General features: G+C 33.0%; 1 protein-coding gene across 3 annotated transcripts in view; it reads left to right on the top strand.

Annotated features, from left to right (window-relative positions):
* Positions 1-17810, top strand: part of GRAMD2B (GRAM domain containing 2B) — a 65875-nt gene that overhangs the window by 37346 nt on the left and 10719 nt on the right. For all 3 annotated transcript variants that reach the window (XM_031968584.1, XM_031968581.1, XM_031968587.1), the window contains exons 2-6: positions 1267-1383; positions 7336-7450; positions 8277-8343; positions 9738-9841; positions 17090-17185. In XM_031968584.1, coding sequence (XP_031824444.1) covers positions 1267-1383; positions 7336-7450; positions 8277-8343; positions 9738-9841; positions 17090-17185 — 499 coding nt within the window. The remainder of the gene's footprint in view (positions 1-1266; positions 1384-7335; positions 7451-8276; positions 8344-9737; positions 9842-17089; positions 17186-17810) is intronic.

The following is a 17810-nucleotide window of genomic DNA, read 5'->3' as shown; positions in this document are numbered from 1 at the left end:
TTTATTAAACAAATATGATACTGATACCTAAACCAGGAAGAATAAAAACAGAGAAAGAAAATAGATAAATTTCATGAATGATTATGAATGCAAAAATCCTAGATAAAATAAATGCTGAAAGATAACAACAACATATTTAAAAGATTATGCCTTATGAGTAAGTGGGATTTATACTAGGAAGAGATGAATGGTTTAACATAAGGAAAACTATTAACACAATTGATTATATCAATAATAAAAGGTTTTGAAAATCATATCATTATTTCAATAGATACAGAAAAGACTTTTGATAAAGTACAACAATAATTTCTATTTAAAATACTTGAAAGTATAGGTATAAATGGATTTTTTTATAAATTGATAAAAAAATTTTATCCAAAACCAAAAGCAAACATTATTTGTAATGAAGATAAGCTAGAACCCTTTCCAATAAGATCAGGTGTAAAACAAGGATGCATCTGTCACCAATTTATTCAATATTGTATTGAAAATCTTAGTAATATCAATAAAAGAAGGAAAAACATGGAAACAGATTAAGAGACAAGGTAATAAACTATACCTTTTTATAGATGATATGATGAAGTACTTGGAATATTCCAAAGACTCAAACAAAAAATGAATTGAAACAATAACTTTAGCAAAGTATCAGGATATAATGTATATCCACATAATCACAGCATTCCTATATATCACAAATAAAACTCTGGAAGAAGAGACCATCAAAATTACCCTATTTAAAATAACTCTGTATAATATAAATACTCTACATAATATAACTCTATATAATATAAAATACTTAAAAGTACACTTGCCAAAACAAATCCAGGAAATATATGAGGAAAAAAAATGTTTTAATCTTTTTATACAAATAAAATCAGATTTAAATAATTGGAGATATAGTAATACTCATTTGTAGGAAGGGCCAACATAATAGAAATGACAAGATTAACCAGAACTAATTTATTTATTCAGTGCCATCCCAATCAAATTACTAAAAATTATTTTACTGAATTTGAAAAAATAATAACAAAAATTAATTTGGAAGAACAAAAGGTCAAGGATATCAAGGGAATTGATTTAAAATGCAAAGGAAAGATTTATCAATATCAGATTTTAAACTATGTTCTTTGACAATTATTTCAATGTCAAATCTGAATTGAGAACACCAAAGATAGAGCTGTGCTTTACAACACTGAGTTATTTTACTACTTTTTATTCCCATCTACTATTCATGTCTAAGGAGAAATGCTTTTCTCTCTTCTGTAGTTCAGAAGCTGAAAATGGTGTGGAAGAGAAAAAGAAGGTTGGCAAGTTATCAATACTACAGATGCCAGTATCTCCAGAGACAGAATCATTGGACCAGAAAAAAATCACTTGCTTAAGGTAAAGTCCTAAATCCAAACAGAAAATACTCACTTCTAAACAAATCTTTATAAAACTATTCCAGGAAAATTATTTTTTAAAGATTAATAATATTTTTGTTGCAAAATAATGTAACATGGGTTTGTTTCTTTAATTCATGGAAGCTTTTCATCTTCCTTCTATTGTATATTCCTATATATAAATATAGATATATATATATATATATATATAAATATATACATACATATATTCTGACTGACTGACTGGAAGAAGAAAGAAGAATCATTTGATAACTTTTAAATGATTATCTAAAACAATATTTAAATGTCTCAAATAGTAAGTTATAATAAGAGAAGAGAAGAAACAAAAGAGAATTTGCTAGTTTGAACATTAACTGTTCGTCTTCTGATAACTATATATCAGACTATTTTTTCTTCCTATAAGAAATGAAATGGAATAGATCCAAGAATTTCATTGCTAGAATTTTAGACACTATACTTTTGCAACCTATAATATATAAATATTAATTCTATCCCACATTCCTATTAAGTTAAAGTAAGCATTAATCAGTAGGGCTAGGGGGAAAGGGGGTGAAAAGTGGGCAATGTGGCTATCAATGAGAAAGATTCTGTTGAGAGCTGAGCCAAGAGTGAAGTGAAACATGACCAAAATCATCCTAATATGGGTTCCCTTAGGAAATAATAGCCATTGCTGGATGAGGGGAAACAAGTTATACAGCCAGTATATGGCTTAGGCAGGACTTGAATTCAAATCTTTCTGATTCAAAGCTAGTTCTCTAACCTCTATAAATCGTTACCTCCCAAAATTACAAAATATATCAACAAACAAACACACCCACACATACACTCCCCCCAAAAATCTTGACTAGTTTCTAATATATTAATCATTTATTAAGGAAACAAATCAAATATAATGGCTTTCATAGTCCTTATTCTTATTGATCCCTCTACAGCAATAAACATTTGATCACTCTCTCTTCCTGGAAATCTCTCTTTTCTAGGTTGTTACAACATTGCTCTTTTCCGGTTAATCTCCTACCCATCTGCCTGACCCTTCTTAATCTTTGACCAGTCTTCATCGAGATCATGTCCAATAATCTTGGGTGTCGCCAAAAGCTCTTTCTCCTGGACTGTCTTATCTTTTGTTTCTGCACTACTATCTCATTTGATAATTTCATTAGCTCCTGTGGTTTCAATTACCATCTATGAAATGATTCCCAGATTTCTATTTTCAGCCTTAACTTCTTTCCTGAACTCCCAAATGGCATCCCCACTTGTCTTTTGGACATCTAAAACTGGATGTCTTGTAGTTGACTCTGTAGCCATCTCAAACTCAATACGTCCAATAGAAAACCCATAATCTTTCCCAAAAACCCTTTTCCTTTACAAACTTCCCTATGCCTGGTTGAAGCAAAACCATCCTACCAATCAGTCACTTAAGCTCACAATCTATGTGTCATCATCAGTTCTTCCCTTGTATTCACCATACATCTACAATTTGTTGCTAAGCATGTACATATACATATACATATACATATACATATAGATAAATAATCTTCCTTTTTCTCCACCCACACAACTCTCATCTCCTCATACTTGGGATAGTCTTCTGATTAGTCTTGTTCCCTCAAATCTTTCCCCATTCCAATCTGTCTTTCATTTAGCTGCCAAGGTAATACCCATGTCTGATTATGTCACACTTCCATTTAGGAAATTCTAGTGGCTGCCTATTTTTATCTTTTTTTATCATTTTTATCATATTTTTATCATTCAGTCATTTCAGTCGTGTCCAACATTTCAAGTATTATCAATACTTGGTGTTTTTGTGGCCAAGATACTGGAATGGCTTACCATTTCTTTCTCCAGTTCATTTTACAGATGAGGAGCTAATGCAAGGAAGGTTAAAAGATTTGCCCAGGTCACACAGCTTTTAACTTTCTAAAGCCAATTAGAATTCAGGAAGAGGAGTCTTCCTAACATCAGACCAAGCACTTTATCCACTCTGCTACCTATCTGGCTGACATGATCAAATATAAAATCTTCTCTTTGGCATTTAATGCCATTCATAACTTGGTTCTTTTCTGTTTTTCCATTCTTCTTATACTTTTTTTCCCTTTAATGTATTTTATAATCCAATGAGATTGGCTTCTTGCTGTTCTTCTCATGACACTCCATTTCTCAATTCCATCTTCTTGTACTGACTGCTCCCCATGACTAGAAGGCTTTCTCAGTTCATATCTGCCTGCTGGTTGCATTGACTTCCATCAATGCTCATCTGTATCCTGTCTTCTGCAAAAGGTCATTCCAGATTCACCTCAATGTTAAGTCACCTTGCTTTGAGGTTATCTTCCAAATTTGTTTATCTTGTATATATATTTATTTGAATTTTTTCTGTACCATTAGAATTTAGAATTAGAAACAAAGTATAGAATCTTGTTCTTGCCTTTCTTTGTGTGCTAAATGTTTAGTAATGCCTTGAACACAGTAAGCATTTAATGAATGCTTACTAACTGGAGCCAATTTGAGAAAAGTTTTAAATACCAAGGAAGAGTTTGTGTTTGCTGAGAGAAAATAAACAGCCAAATATTGACATATCCACTATGATTCAGAAACTGTCACCTTGGCAGCTATGTGGATTGATTGATTGATGATGTGTAAGATTTGGGTTGTGAAGACCAAGTTATCATAATAGAACAGGTAAGAAGGAATGAGAGCCTGAATTAAGACAATTTTTGTATGAGTGGAAGGAAGGAGCAAGATATAAAAAGTGTTTTGGACATAGAAACAGTAAGATATGGCAAATGTATTGGAGGCAAAATATGAACATAAATCTCACCTAAATCCAAGTTCAATACTTCCATTATATTGTATTAGTTTACTTTGTTTTTTTTTTCTTTTCCTTTTTATAGTTTAATATCTCAATATGTGTGCCCAAAGAGAAAGATTTGTACTGCATGTTGCATATGCACAACAATATCTGATTCCTAATTGGTTGAGAAAATACTGAGCATATCTACCTTCTGAAAGGGATTTAATTCCATGGTTGCAGGTACACATGAAGAGTGAATGACCTCCTATCTCAGTAGTCCAGAGTAGCAAGACCTCCAGGTCAGGGAAGATGATGAGATCCACTCTCATGAGTGTCTGCAATGCTAAGGGTTCTAGTCTTAAATTTAAAAATCTCCCTGATGAGATCATGAATAGTAGATATGATGTGGTTTGAATGACCTCAATTCCTGGTGGTCATGAGGTTAGTGGCAATAAGAAAGTGGTTAAAAATTCTCTTTTATTGGCCGCAGGTTTAAAAGTGAAAGAATTCACTTATTCCTGAATTACTAATTGCAAAATGAAAATTTGTTGTTGGATAGAAATCAGTTTGCCAAGGGACTGACTTCTATAGTGGCAAAGACCTATTAGGGAAATGGAGTTTTGGCGCTGAGAGAATGAGAATGCTCAGTGGGCAGGGTCCTAGCAAATTGCTTGGGCCATCTGCAAGGAGCTAGTCCAGATACTGCCCTTTTAAGGAGTCTTGGGGCTTCAGGAGCCACGATTCAAAGGATTAAATGTTTATCAATTTTCAGCCCAGATCTCCTATTGGAATTAACAAAATTTCAAAGGAGTGCTTTTTGACCAGGATTTCTAATTGAATTAAAAGCTCTGGCAGCCCAAAAAAATAACTTATCTGAGGGGATATGCCTTCCCCAGGAGGGGCTAAAACTCCAAAAGGGATCACAGATCAAAAGGAAATACAGTTTCTTAAAGAGAACACAACTTCAGTAAAGGGAACAGTTTCCCTCAGGCTTCAGATAGGGTTGGCAGAAAGAGCCTGAAGCATTGATAAAATTACTTCCTGAGGCAAGCAGGGAACAGCAGTAATGGGGATCATGTCTCAGCCTCTGTGGAGGTTATGGGTAGGCCCACCTTGCTGTGTCCAGCCAGTAATCCATGTTATATCAAACCCCTGATATTAAATTTCCCCTATAAATCTGTCCATGGCTCACACCATCTTTGCTGAACCTCCACCAAGGCTCTTTGCCTTTCTCTTCACCCCTCCCCCAAGCTTTATGTAATTTCCTCTCAAATGTCCCCAACATGTCTCATGGTGTCTTTCTCTTTTTTATAGCTAACTAACTCTTTAAGGTGTTAAAACTCCTCTATGGATTTAACCTATTCGTTAAGGCAATACTCCCATCTCAAGGAGTATACCCTTTCTCCTGGTTAATTGTGAGTTTTACTAATAAATAGGCTGTTTATCTGAAATTCCAGAAAAAAAGTCATCTTTTTTTTAAATTGCTAACATTTGTGTTTGTGCCATGAAGTTATAGGGTTCAAGCTTTCCATACCTGATTTTTACAAGACTGAAAAAGGCTTTGGCCTAAGGAAGAAATAAACTTGATTTTGTCCAAGCCTGAGGCCACTTTACAGGACAATCCTATGTTACTTTTAGAGAAAAGGCATGAGTCCTTGTTAGCTGAGAGGGAGATGATTAACAGTGAGAGATTTAATTCACTGTAGCAAAAATGTCAAAGAAAGAAACTTTAGAAACAATTGAAGGAGTAACTCAATTGAATTTATTGGAAGAGAGATTTTTGAATGGAAAATTGCAGCCCTTAAACTCACAGGGGCCCTCAAACTACGGCCACAGGCCAGATGCGGCAGGTGAGGACGTTTATCCCCCTCACCCAGGGCTATGAAGTTTCTTTATTTAAAGGCTCACAAAACAAAGTTTTTGTTTTTACTATAGTCTGGCCCTCCAACAGTCTGAGGGACAGTGAACTGGCCCCCTATTTAAAAAGTTTGAGGACCCCTTAAAGCATCAAAAATGTATGAGAGTGAGTCCATCTTATATCTAGATCTTCAAGGCTTTCAATTCTAGAGAATACTGAGATAGGACCTCCCCTGGGTGATATCATTCATTCTTCACGTGTGTCAACAAGTAACTTAAGCAGCACTCTTAAGGCAGTTGGCAATTTCATGTTTAGCATTCTCTTAGTAAATTAGAAGTCACATATCCCTTAGCTTAAGCAGCGTGGGGCTATCCCTCTGGTTTAAAGTGTTGGCCAAGTATGAGATATTCCAGTAATCCAAACTAGCCTAAAATATTGATTAATAGGGTAACACAAGAAAGTCTCACAAATGGGTAAAATATTTTGTAATTAAAATATCAATTTAACATTTCCCAGATTAATGAATTTTGGCATCAATAATAACTAATTAATTAATGGAGAGAACCTCCATTCTGACCACCCACCAATATCCCTGTGGGTTTCAGTTTTCTAATTTGTTTCATTTCTCCAATTTAATTTTTATAACTGTGGAACCCAAATAAATGCTCATCCATTTCTCCCACAATATAATCAAAACCATAGATGCTTCCCATTCTACTAACTTCTGGAGTATTTGTTGTCTTTGCTACTCATTTTGGCACATATAATACTTTTTATTATATTTTATGTGTATTTTTGTATGTGTATGTCTATTTTTGTCTTCTCAAATGGATTGTAAACTTCCTAAAGGCAGCTACTGCCCAGCAAAATACTTTTTGCATAGGACTCAGTAAATACCATTGAAGTGAATCAATAAATGGATGTTTATGTTCATATTGAAAATATATTGATATGTAAAACTCTACAGCAGCCATACTGATTAAAGTTTGAAACCAGCAGATTCTTCTTTTTAAAAAATTTATCATTTCTGCAGCTATAAATGTCTTTCTTCTAAAGTTTATTTCTTGTTTTGGAGGATGGGAATACAAGGGAGGTTCTACTGGAGATCAAAAAGAAGGTGTTAAATAAATTTCAGATAGTGTTACATTAACTTTAAAGGCCTGGCAGTGAAAATTAAGTTGTTATATTGTGAGATGATAAAATAATCAGGATGATTTAAAGAAGATAAATGAAACAACATCACCAAAATATTAGATCCATGAAATCCTAGGATTTTCTCTCTCCAGATCAAAGACCAATAGTGATGTCCTCTCCTTAATGAGTGACTGTAGGAGTGATTCTAAAACAGACAACAAAAACGATTCTAAACTTGAAAGGAAAAAATCAAACTCTACAAGTCAGGTAATTCTTGTTTTTCTTTATTTTTCCATCTTCAAGTAACAAATAACAAGATAGCTCAAATTCAGTCTACAAGAAGTAAAAGAAGGAAGATTTAAATAATCTGCAAATTTGCAGATTAAGATTACCTATTTTGTAAAACTTTATGTACTGTGATTCTTTTAGATGAATCAAAATAGAACACATCAAAGAAGTCAATAAAATAACTTGTAAGCAGCATAAAAGCAAGGAATATATGCAATATACTTTTATTTCTCTCTTAGTACTTAGAGCTAGTTCCTGCATATAGTTTGGTGAGAAGTTAATTGCATTAGAGTTTGTAAAACTATTTTAATCTGAGAGATTTTGGATGTATGCATACTTTGGAAGAATTTTATGAATACTTATTTTAACAGACATAGAGACTGAAACCTTGGAAATTAAATCTAATACATTTCTTTTTTCATGCTTCCAAATTTTCATCTCATTTCCTATTCAAAATTTTCTAGTACAGATCTGGGAGAGAAGCAAGAGTTTATATAACCACCAATATCATCAGAAAGGTTATTCCATAATTCAGCTTCTGTCCCACTTGTAATTCACTAATCTTGTTGATGTCACTGTTATGATATGTAGTTGGGAAGAAAACGTCTCCAACAATTTAAAATTCACTTGTTTTTCTAAAGAACTATATCATAATTATTATTGCTATATCCATATTCAGGTGTGCATAGTTGTGAGGAGAAAGAAGTTTGGGTGGGTAAGAGGTGTGGGTAAATCATGGCAATTGAAGAAGGAAAAATCTTCAGTGATTAATGGAGATCATCAATATATTTTGTTTTCATTGTAGTATAAGGCAAACAAGCACTTTCACAAGTTATTTCTTGAAGTCCCAAGTGAGGAATCACTGATACAAAGTAAGTATTATTCTGTTTTATTTTCTTTTTAACATTAGTGTTTTACGCATTGCTTTCTTGGAAAATTAATTGAGGTAAATCACTAGATTCAATAGACCTCCAAAACCAGTGATGACAATTGACTTTTGCTAAAATTGATCCATAAAGACAATTAAGTGGAAAAGTTGTGAAAGTTGATGCTACAAAAACAGCAATTTTCAAATATCACATTTATCTTGAATTGAAATTCCTGAAATTAGGTGGTCCTAAGACCAAAAGTAATAACCGATGATGGTACATATTACCCAGATAGAAATAAGTCTATTGAAATGGATAAATCTGAGACACCATTTTGTAATTACTATTATCACTAAAAACTACCTTAACTGACCTTAAGCAAGTCCTTTAACTTTTTCTAAGCCTTGTTTTCTTCCATCTAAAGGATGATTATGCTTTCACTCTCTATCTCATACATTATTATCTGCATTTGAGAAATTTGCAAACCAAGACAACGGGTTGATGTAAAGAAAGTATTTTATGAACATATAGCACTTTAGAAATGTGAATGGTTTTCATTGTCATAGCACTGGGCTGATAAATATTGTTGAAAGGTTTCAAATATTTCATTTTTACCTTTCCAAGTAAAAACATGCCAAAGTTCTTTAAGATCCTTCTAGAGCTACAACTAGCATAGGATAATTGAATCTTTGTCCAGAGGATCAAAATCTAGACGGTACTGATATTATTTGCAGGTCTTTAACAGTGCAGAACAGAAAACTACTTACCATATTATATTTGCTAAAATGGAAGCTTATAAGATGACATTTCTTTTCCTTATTAGCTATAATTTAAGTAAGTTCCTCTCTGGCATACTTCTACTATAATCCAGCAGTTGCATCCCCCATAGTGGTCAAATGACTTAAAAGCCACTTTCATTTCATTTGTCTAAGGTACAAATATTCTAAGTATAGTTCTGGCTATTTCTTACAGTCTCTAAAAGGAAGGCCTATATCATGAAGTGTCATTACTTCAGTGAGAAGTACTTTGGAAAAACAATTTCTTTGAAATCTCCCAGAAGAAAAATATGCTATCAGGAGAATATGTGATATATCAATGTGTCTTCATATGGAGAATAATATTTACTTTGGAAAACTTTTGGAAAACCTTTAAATGGGAGTATTGCTCTTCAGTTTTTATTTTTCAGTTTGGTTTCAAAGTTATTGAGATTTATAAAACAGAATTTTTCTCCTTTCTAGTATTAGCAATTTTATTTCACTAAAAATTCATAATTTTAGCAAGTATTGTATGAAGTTAGATAATAAGTTGTATATATCCCCTTTCTATGCTTTCCTCACCAAAAATATTGTTCCCTTTGAAAAAATTTACATAATAGAATATTTTTTATCTGGTTTCAGGTTTTACTTGTGCTCTGCAGAAGGAAATACTGTACCAAGGAAAACTGTTTGTATCAGAAAACTGGATTTGTTTCTGTTCCAAAGTCTTTGGCAAAGACACCAAGGTTAGTTTGTAATTGGGGGAGAAATAACAAGCCTCTTGAAATTAAAAAAATATATGTATATAAATATCATCACTGATAAACTCAACATCTGGAAGATTTATAAATATAGCTCTTTTTTTAATATACCTAATTTCCATGAGTTCTTTATGTAAATATTAGATTCCTGTTGCCATATAGCTCATGATTTTGTTCCTCTTTCTCCTGAAATCATTCCTATAACTTATAAAGAAGAGCTAAGGTTTGTGAATCAATAGGTCCTCTTACATACTGTCTCCTCTCTAGGTTTTTGACAATGTTCTCTCCAGATTAATCTGGATACTTCTGATTGATACTTCTCTGTCTTCTTTGATGATCTTCATCCAGAACACTCCCATTAACTATGTTATGTGATTTAAGCACCAAATGATGTGTTTTAGGTAAAAAAAATTTCTGCACCAAATGTTGAGATTGACATAGAATTCACAATGGCCATTCTCTTTGGCAAAACATTGGTTTATTTTTGAGAAGAGGTTACAGACAAAATGAATACAATAGATACCAGGAGTGGTAAATATGAAATAGAGTTGGGGGAACATAAAATTAGCAAAGAAAGGGTTTTTAATGATTAACAATGAAAAAGACAGTTTTACCAGTGGAACTCATAATTAACCAGGAGAAAGGGAACATCCCATGAGGTTGTAGTTTGTAGTAGATTGTAATATTCCCTTAGAAATACAGCATGAATTTTTGATTTCCTTCACAAGCTAATTGTACAATAATTCAGAGTCTGATTCTTTTTTGTACAGCAAAATAATGTTTTGGTCATGTATACTTATTATGTATCTAAGTTATATTTTAATATATTTAACATCTACTGGTCATCCTGCCATTTAGGGGAGGGGGTGGGGGGGTAAGAGGTGAAAAATTGGAACAAGAGGTTTGGCAATTGTTAATGCTGTAAAGTTACCCATGTATATATCCTGTAAATAAAAGGCTATTAAATTAAAAAAAAAAAAAAAAGAAATACAGCATGAGACATGGTAGGAGAATGAGAAAAGAGACACCATAATGCATGGGGGAGAGGGGAGAGGAAAGACCTCAAGGCAGAGTTCATATAACTCCAAAAGGGATTCAGCAAAGATGGTATGGGCTATGAACAAATTTATAGGAGACATTTACTCAAGGGTTTGACAGGATCAGATTTCTGACTGGACATAACTAGGTGGGACTATCTCCCAACCTCCACAGAGAACTATAAATTGAACTACTCCCCATTACTGCCCTTCCCTGCTTGTCTCAAGGAGTAATTCCATCAATACTTATCTACTTACTCAGGGCTTCATTATGTATGTATCAGAAAAAGTTCTCTTCTAGACTCTCTTCTCTTTTCTGTCTGTGTTACCTTATTTGGTAATCTTTAAGCTCCCATTAATTCAATTAATGATTCCCAAATCTATAGATCCAGCTCTATAGATTTACAATTTCACATAACTAACTGCCTTTTGGATAACTTAAATTGAATATCCTATAGCCATCTCAGACTCAACTTGTCCAAACAGAAATTATCTTTCTTCCCTTCACCATCTGGACTAGCTCTCTGGAGGACCTCAATACCAGCATGAGTCCCTGATATTAGAAGAAGAGTGAAGAGACAATGACTCACATAGATGGTCAGCATGGAGTCCGTTTATTTCAAATTCTCTCAGCCTTAAATACCTTAATACAATTACATTACTATAGCACATTGTGCATGTGCTAACTATAAGCATCTTGCTATTATTATATAGATGCCTCTTTACTGCAAGTATCTCTGCTTCAAGTAAAACACAGGTTGTCATGCCCCTTGACTTCTCAGAAAGGCTGAGACGCACCCAAGGGGAGATGAGAGCTGAACCAAACATTGTCCCTCTGGGCTGAAGGGTCTTATACTTCACCCAGAGTTCCCCCACTATCTGTGCCCCTCTATATCTCGGACTTTCTTTTGTTTTAATTGAAGCAGGTATACATAAATCCATCAGCTTGGGAAGAATCACACAAGCAAATAGTAATATCACACAGCTAGTAGTAATGTAACAAAAATGAATCATTATGAGAGGAATCACACAGGCTAGTAGTGATGTAACACAATCACAATCACAAATGTAAACAAAATGAATCAACAATGTATTATAAAAAACTAACATGAGTCCTAGAAAGAGGGTATAAATAACAATCACACACACGCCTTTTTCAGCAGCCAAGAGATAGTCCAAAACCAAGCTATTATCCATTACTTCATGTATCAGAGAATTCAATGATTCTTGCAGGGTTTGAAGTCCTGCATCAGTATTATTAACAATTTTTTTTGATTTTCATGAGTCAATTGCCATACATGTAGGGCTAACTGCCATGCTCTTTCAGTGGTGGATGTAGTCAGAGATAGAACCACCCAATGTTTCTTGGATTTTCTCCTTCATTTCAAAGGTCTTCTCTTTTTCCATCTCTCTTTCAAGGACAAAGTGAATACAGCTCGTTGGCACCCATCTGATTCCTCCTCCATCTGTAGAGATACAAGCAAACCCTCTCCCCCAAGCAGTTAACCTATCTTGTCCCTTCTATTCACCACTTTCTGGGTTTCTCCACATCACCTGGTGATTATTTAAAGATATCGGAGCTGCTCACACTGGACACTGCCCCTCCAGCAGGTTATGAAACCTGTCTGCTGGAGTCAGTGCATCTTTATCAAAAATTAGTATAAAGGGCTAAATTCAAAAGCTCTCTAGGGTTACCTGTGGCTCCCCCTTCTTTTGTTTTTGGAGGAGCGTCTTAATGTCTCTGTTTCTCCTCTCTACTATTGCCGGTCCTTGAGGATTAAAGAGTATGCCAGTGGTGTGTAAAATCTTATACTTTTTACATTTCCATTATTTTCAATATTTAGTATTTAAATATGATTGGGTTTTTTTGTAGTACTATATATTTTGTGCATTTTAAAACATTATTCCACAAAGGGGGTCCCTTGGATTCAGGAGATTGCCAAAGGAATACACAGTTCAAAAATGTTTAACAATTCCTGGTATAGAGAGGAAAGAGAAGAAGTCCCAGTGCAGACCCTTGGTGGATACCCATAGTGGATGTAACACGGATGAAGCTGCGACAAAAGAGTGTTGACAATTAGTGTGAGTTGACTCAGGTGAGACAGGTGAGAGAACTAAGAAAAAGCAGTGTCATGAAAAAATAGAGAGTTACCCAGAAGAAACTAATCAATCATGTGAAAAAATGCAGAAAAGTCCAGAAAATGATAATTGATAATACTTCATTGAATTTAGTGATTTTAAAATTCTTGGTAATTTTGGAGAGAATACATTTGAATGATGAAGGCAGAAGGCAGATTTCAGAGGATTTGGAAGAGAGTAAGAAAAGAAAATGGAGATACAAATTCTAGATATTTTTTTCTTTTTCAAGAAGTTTAGCTAAGGAAGGGAGGAGAGACATAGGATGATAGCTGGTGGGGGATGCTGAGATCAAGTGACTTGATCAATACCAAGTGATTAAGAACATTTTTTTAAACATTATTTTTTAATTTTAAGTTCCAAATTTCTTAGGTCCCTCCTACACCTCTCCTCACTCACAATATGACATTCATGGTATATGTGAAGTCATGTAAAACATATTTCTGTATTAATCATTTTCCTTTAAAAAAAAAAAAGTCAAGAAAAATAGAATGGAAAAAAAGTGCTTTAATCTGTGCTCAGAACTCATCAGTTCTCTCTGAATGTGAGTAGCATTTTTCATCATGAGTCTTGTGAATTCTGTTATTATTTTTCCTAGCTTTATAAATTAATACTTTGGTTGCTTGATTGGTATGAAATGGAACAAAAATTAAATTAGGTAGAATTGCCATTTTTATTATATTGACTCAGCCTACCCATGAACAATATTTCTCCAATTTTTAAATCTGTCTTTATTTGTGTGAAGAATGTTTTGTAATTGTGTTCATATATTTTCATTGTGTATCTTGGTAGGTAGACTCCCAAGTATTTTAAACTGTATGTTATTGTTTTAAATGGAATTTCTCTTTTTATCTCTTCCTGTTGGATTTTACTGGTAATATATAGAAATGCTCATTTCTGTAAGACCAAATGACAGATTTTTAGGGGCAGGGGAGACTTGAGTGTGTTTGTAGGCAGCAGGAAAGGAAGTAAAAGGGAGTGACTGAAGATTAAAAAATAGAGATGATGGTAAAGGAAATCTGCTGGAGAATAGAGGATGACATAAAGAAGGTAACGGATTATTCTTGGCAAAAAAGGGCCACCTCTTCATCTGAAACAGAAGTGGGGGAAAAAGGGAGAAGATGTCTATGCTATGTGAGTTGAAGAGAGGATAAGAGAGACTTCGCAGAAAATAGCCTTAGTTTCTCAGGGAAATATGAAGTGAAGTGCTCAGCTGAGTAGGTTATGGGAACAAACACTGGAGGAGATTAATAGAGAAACCAGATGGCTTAGAATAGCCCTTGGAAAACATAATAACAAATTGGATGAGAAATCCAGCATGGTTGCCTTGCTACAGGTGGGATTAGATAGCATAAATTTATAATGGGCCCAGTCAGCATGGCTTTATGATTTTTTTTTCCCAGTTCCATTCATCAATACATGAAATAATTGGCCTAAAATTCCTCTTTTCTAGGATACTTATAATTAGTTTAAAATTTATTATATAGCAACATGTGATTTGATATTTTTGTCATTTGATTAAGAAAATGAGTAGTTTTCTTGCATTGTTACTCATCTTCATGTATCTATTTCTTGTTATTTTATCTCTTCTAGAACATATCACAATCAACTACTTCTAGATATTAAGTTCAATGTCTTGTGATTAGCTATGCTTTAGATTCCTTTTGTGAACTAGCTAAATATCTCCACATTTGACTACATACTGCTCTTAATATTTCATTTTTTTCAATCTTTTCTGTGTTGTGTTTATATTGGAAATTTTCTTTCATAGCAAATCATTGGTGAATAGGAAAATCACCTAAAATAAATTACATATTAGAATCAGAGCTGGAAGGAACCTTAAATGCCATCTAGTCAAACCCCTTAATTTTAAGATGGGCTTTTACAGGGGTCAGTAAGATTCAATGTTTTGATCAAGGTCACACATTTAGTTTACCTTAATGTTTCAGTTTCAAGTCTATGGTCTCTTGACCTTCATATGAATTAATTTCTTAGAGACAAAGCTAAATATTGAAATTTTTTATCTACCATGTTAGCTAACTATTCTAATATATAAAGATTTCATCTTTCCCTAATTACGCCTATACCAAAAGGCATAAAACATAATTATATACTAAGTAAATAAACAAGTGTAACTACTGAGAGAAGAAATGTTTATTAGAGATAATATTGAGCATATTACTCTGCTTCTTTATTAAGCCAATTAGGTGCTAGAGTGAGTAGTATACTAGACCCATAATTAGGAATATCTGAGTTCAAATCCCATCTCAGATACCTACTAGCTAGGTAACTCTGGGCAAATCATTTAACTTCTTGTCTGCCTTAATTTCCTCAACTATAAAATGGGAATAGTAATAGCACCCATTTCACAAGGTTGTTGTGAGAACCCAATAAAATACTATTTGTTAAGCACTTCACTTTGGTACATTGTAGGAACTTAATAAATGTTTACCTTCCCTTAGTAATATATTTTTTTTCAATTTAATCATTCCTTTGACAAAACTCTGTTGGAAGGATACAGTATAGAAGAGTGGGAAATTCTTAATAGAATAGAGTGGGAAGAATGTATATATAGTATACATTCTTGAATCAGAGAATCATAAACTATTAAAACTATAAGGAAACTTAGAGCTCTTCTAATACAATGAATTCCATAGGGTGGAATATCAGCCATAGCGATCCTCTAAATGCTCTCTACATCTGTATGTGAATCTATAAGTAAGAAGTCATAAACTGAATAAAATAAGCAAAACAGTCTTAATAATATCTTGCACATATATATGACTTTTCCAAATACATATAGTTGTTATGATTAATAGCAATGATAATAACAAACATTTATTGATAACTTCAAAGTTTACAAAGCACTTTACATATATTATCTCATAAAAAAACACAAATTTATTTAAAGGTATCACTGAATCCAAAGCAGATTTTTATCATAATTTTTTCAACCAGTAGTTCAGAATAATTAATGTATCTACTCAGAGGATTGTTGTTGGGGTTTTTTTATTTAAAAACATTTTAAATTAAATTAATTTAAATTTTTAAAAAAATTTAATTAACATTAAGGAATCTTCATACTTGAAAAGATTGGGAACCACCATTCTAATACAATCTAGTTCTTTTATGAAAAATGAAAACTGGGGGTGGGGAGAAGAGGTCACTAAACAAGTTGGAGGTATGTATTCAGTATAGAAGACTACCTGCTATAAGAAATGATGAGTTCAAAGATTTTAGAAAAACACGGAAAGACCTACAAAATAATAAGCAAAAACAAGATAACACTGTATACAGTAACATCAATATTGTTTTAAGAACACCTTTGAGCAACCAAGTCATTTTGTTACAAATAACCAAATTAATTACAAGGTCTCATAAAGGAAGAATGCAGTAATAGAAAGAACTGACATACTTATAAGTGTATGTATATATGTATGTATACACACACACACACACACACACATATATATATATATATATATATATATAAAACTATATATATATATATATATGAAATAGATACATACATACATACATACATACACATCTGTGTCTAATGGTAGCCAGAGAGATGGGGAAAGGAAGGTATAAAAAAAAAGTTACATGTTTATTTTGTTGTATATTTAAAGGGAAAAGCAAGTTGTGCATAATAGATCTGTAGTTTCAGGTGGAATCCCCTTTTTTTCTATTCCACTTTATTATGGAAATAATTGTTTTGTTTCTTAAATTCACAATAAAGTGAAGAAAAGTAAAAGAAAGAAAAGGCGGCTCAGAGAGCACAAGGTAGTCTGCTCTGGTTCTCAGAGCGACTGAGGAGAGGTCAGGACAATGAAGAGCTAATATGTCATGACTCCTAGCCCTCCTTTTTGTACTATAACCTGTTTGTCATTCTTTATAGTTAACTTTTCTCCATTAAAGCTATAGAACTTATTACTATACTTAGTTAGGCTTAGATTTATTATTACTATGATTTTATTTTTAACTTACAGTAATAACATGAAGATTTGAATCCATTTTTGTGAAAACCTGAACTATTTATTTGATTATTCCATTACAGATCTGTATTCCAACACTCTCAGTAACTCTAATAAAGAAAACCAAAACTGCCCTGTTGGTGCCAAATGCTCTGATTATTTCAACAGACACAGAAAGGGTATGTATAAGACATATTTATAACATTATTTACTCATCTATCTCTTTATTCTCTTCTGACTTAATGGAGATCACCCAAATTCCAGTAATCTAAAACTATGGTACATATCCATCTTTATCATCATGTCCAAAACCTGTGAAAACTTCACATGCAAATAACATTGTATAAGCCCCTGAAGCCCTAAAATCCAAATTTCTACATGTTAACATGGTATTGCTGCCTTGGTACTTAAAAGGCTGGAAGGAGAGGAGAAGAACTAATTATAATTGTTTCTTGTTTGCACCTACTAAATTTTGATATTTTTTCATATAATATATTTACGTGTTTATTATTTCAAATCTCTCTTCTCTTCTTTAAAAAATTATATAACATAGCCCTTGGTTATTCCTATGAAATACTGTGTTCAATCACTAGTCACATTTCTTAAAAACTTGCAATTTGAGGAGAGAAGGGAGATATAAAATTTAAAAATTTATCCTGATAAGTTAGATGTATATAAATGTCTCTACATGTTTGTTTATTTGGAAGGCTATTCTTTGGCAAATGTTTCCTGTATATATATCTGGCTTCTCTCTGGATTATCTATGGGTAAAAAGTCTTAATCACAAATCAGTGATAAAAGAAT

The sequence above is a fragment of the Sarcophilus harrisii genome, chromosome 1 (genome assembly GCF_902635505.1).
Source record: "Sarcophilus harrisii chromosome 1, mSarHar1.11, whole genome shotgun sequence".
NCBI classification, from domain to species: domain Eukaryota; kingdom Metazoa; phylum Chordata; class Mammalia; order Dasyuromorphia; family Dasyuridae; genus Sarcophilus; species Sarcophilus harrisii.
Note: the sequence above shows the minus strand (reverse complement) of the source record. Positions and strands in the feature narration are given on the sequence as shown.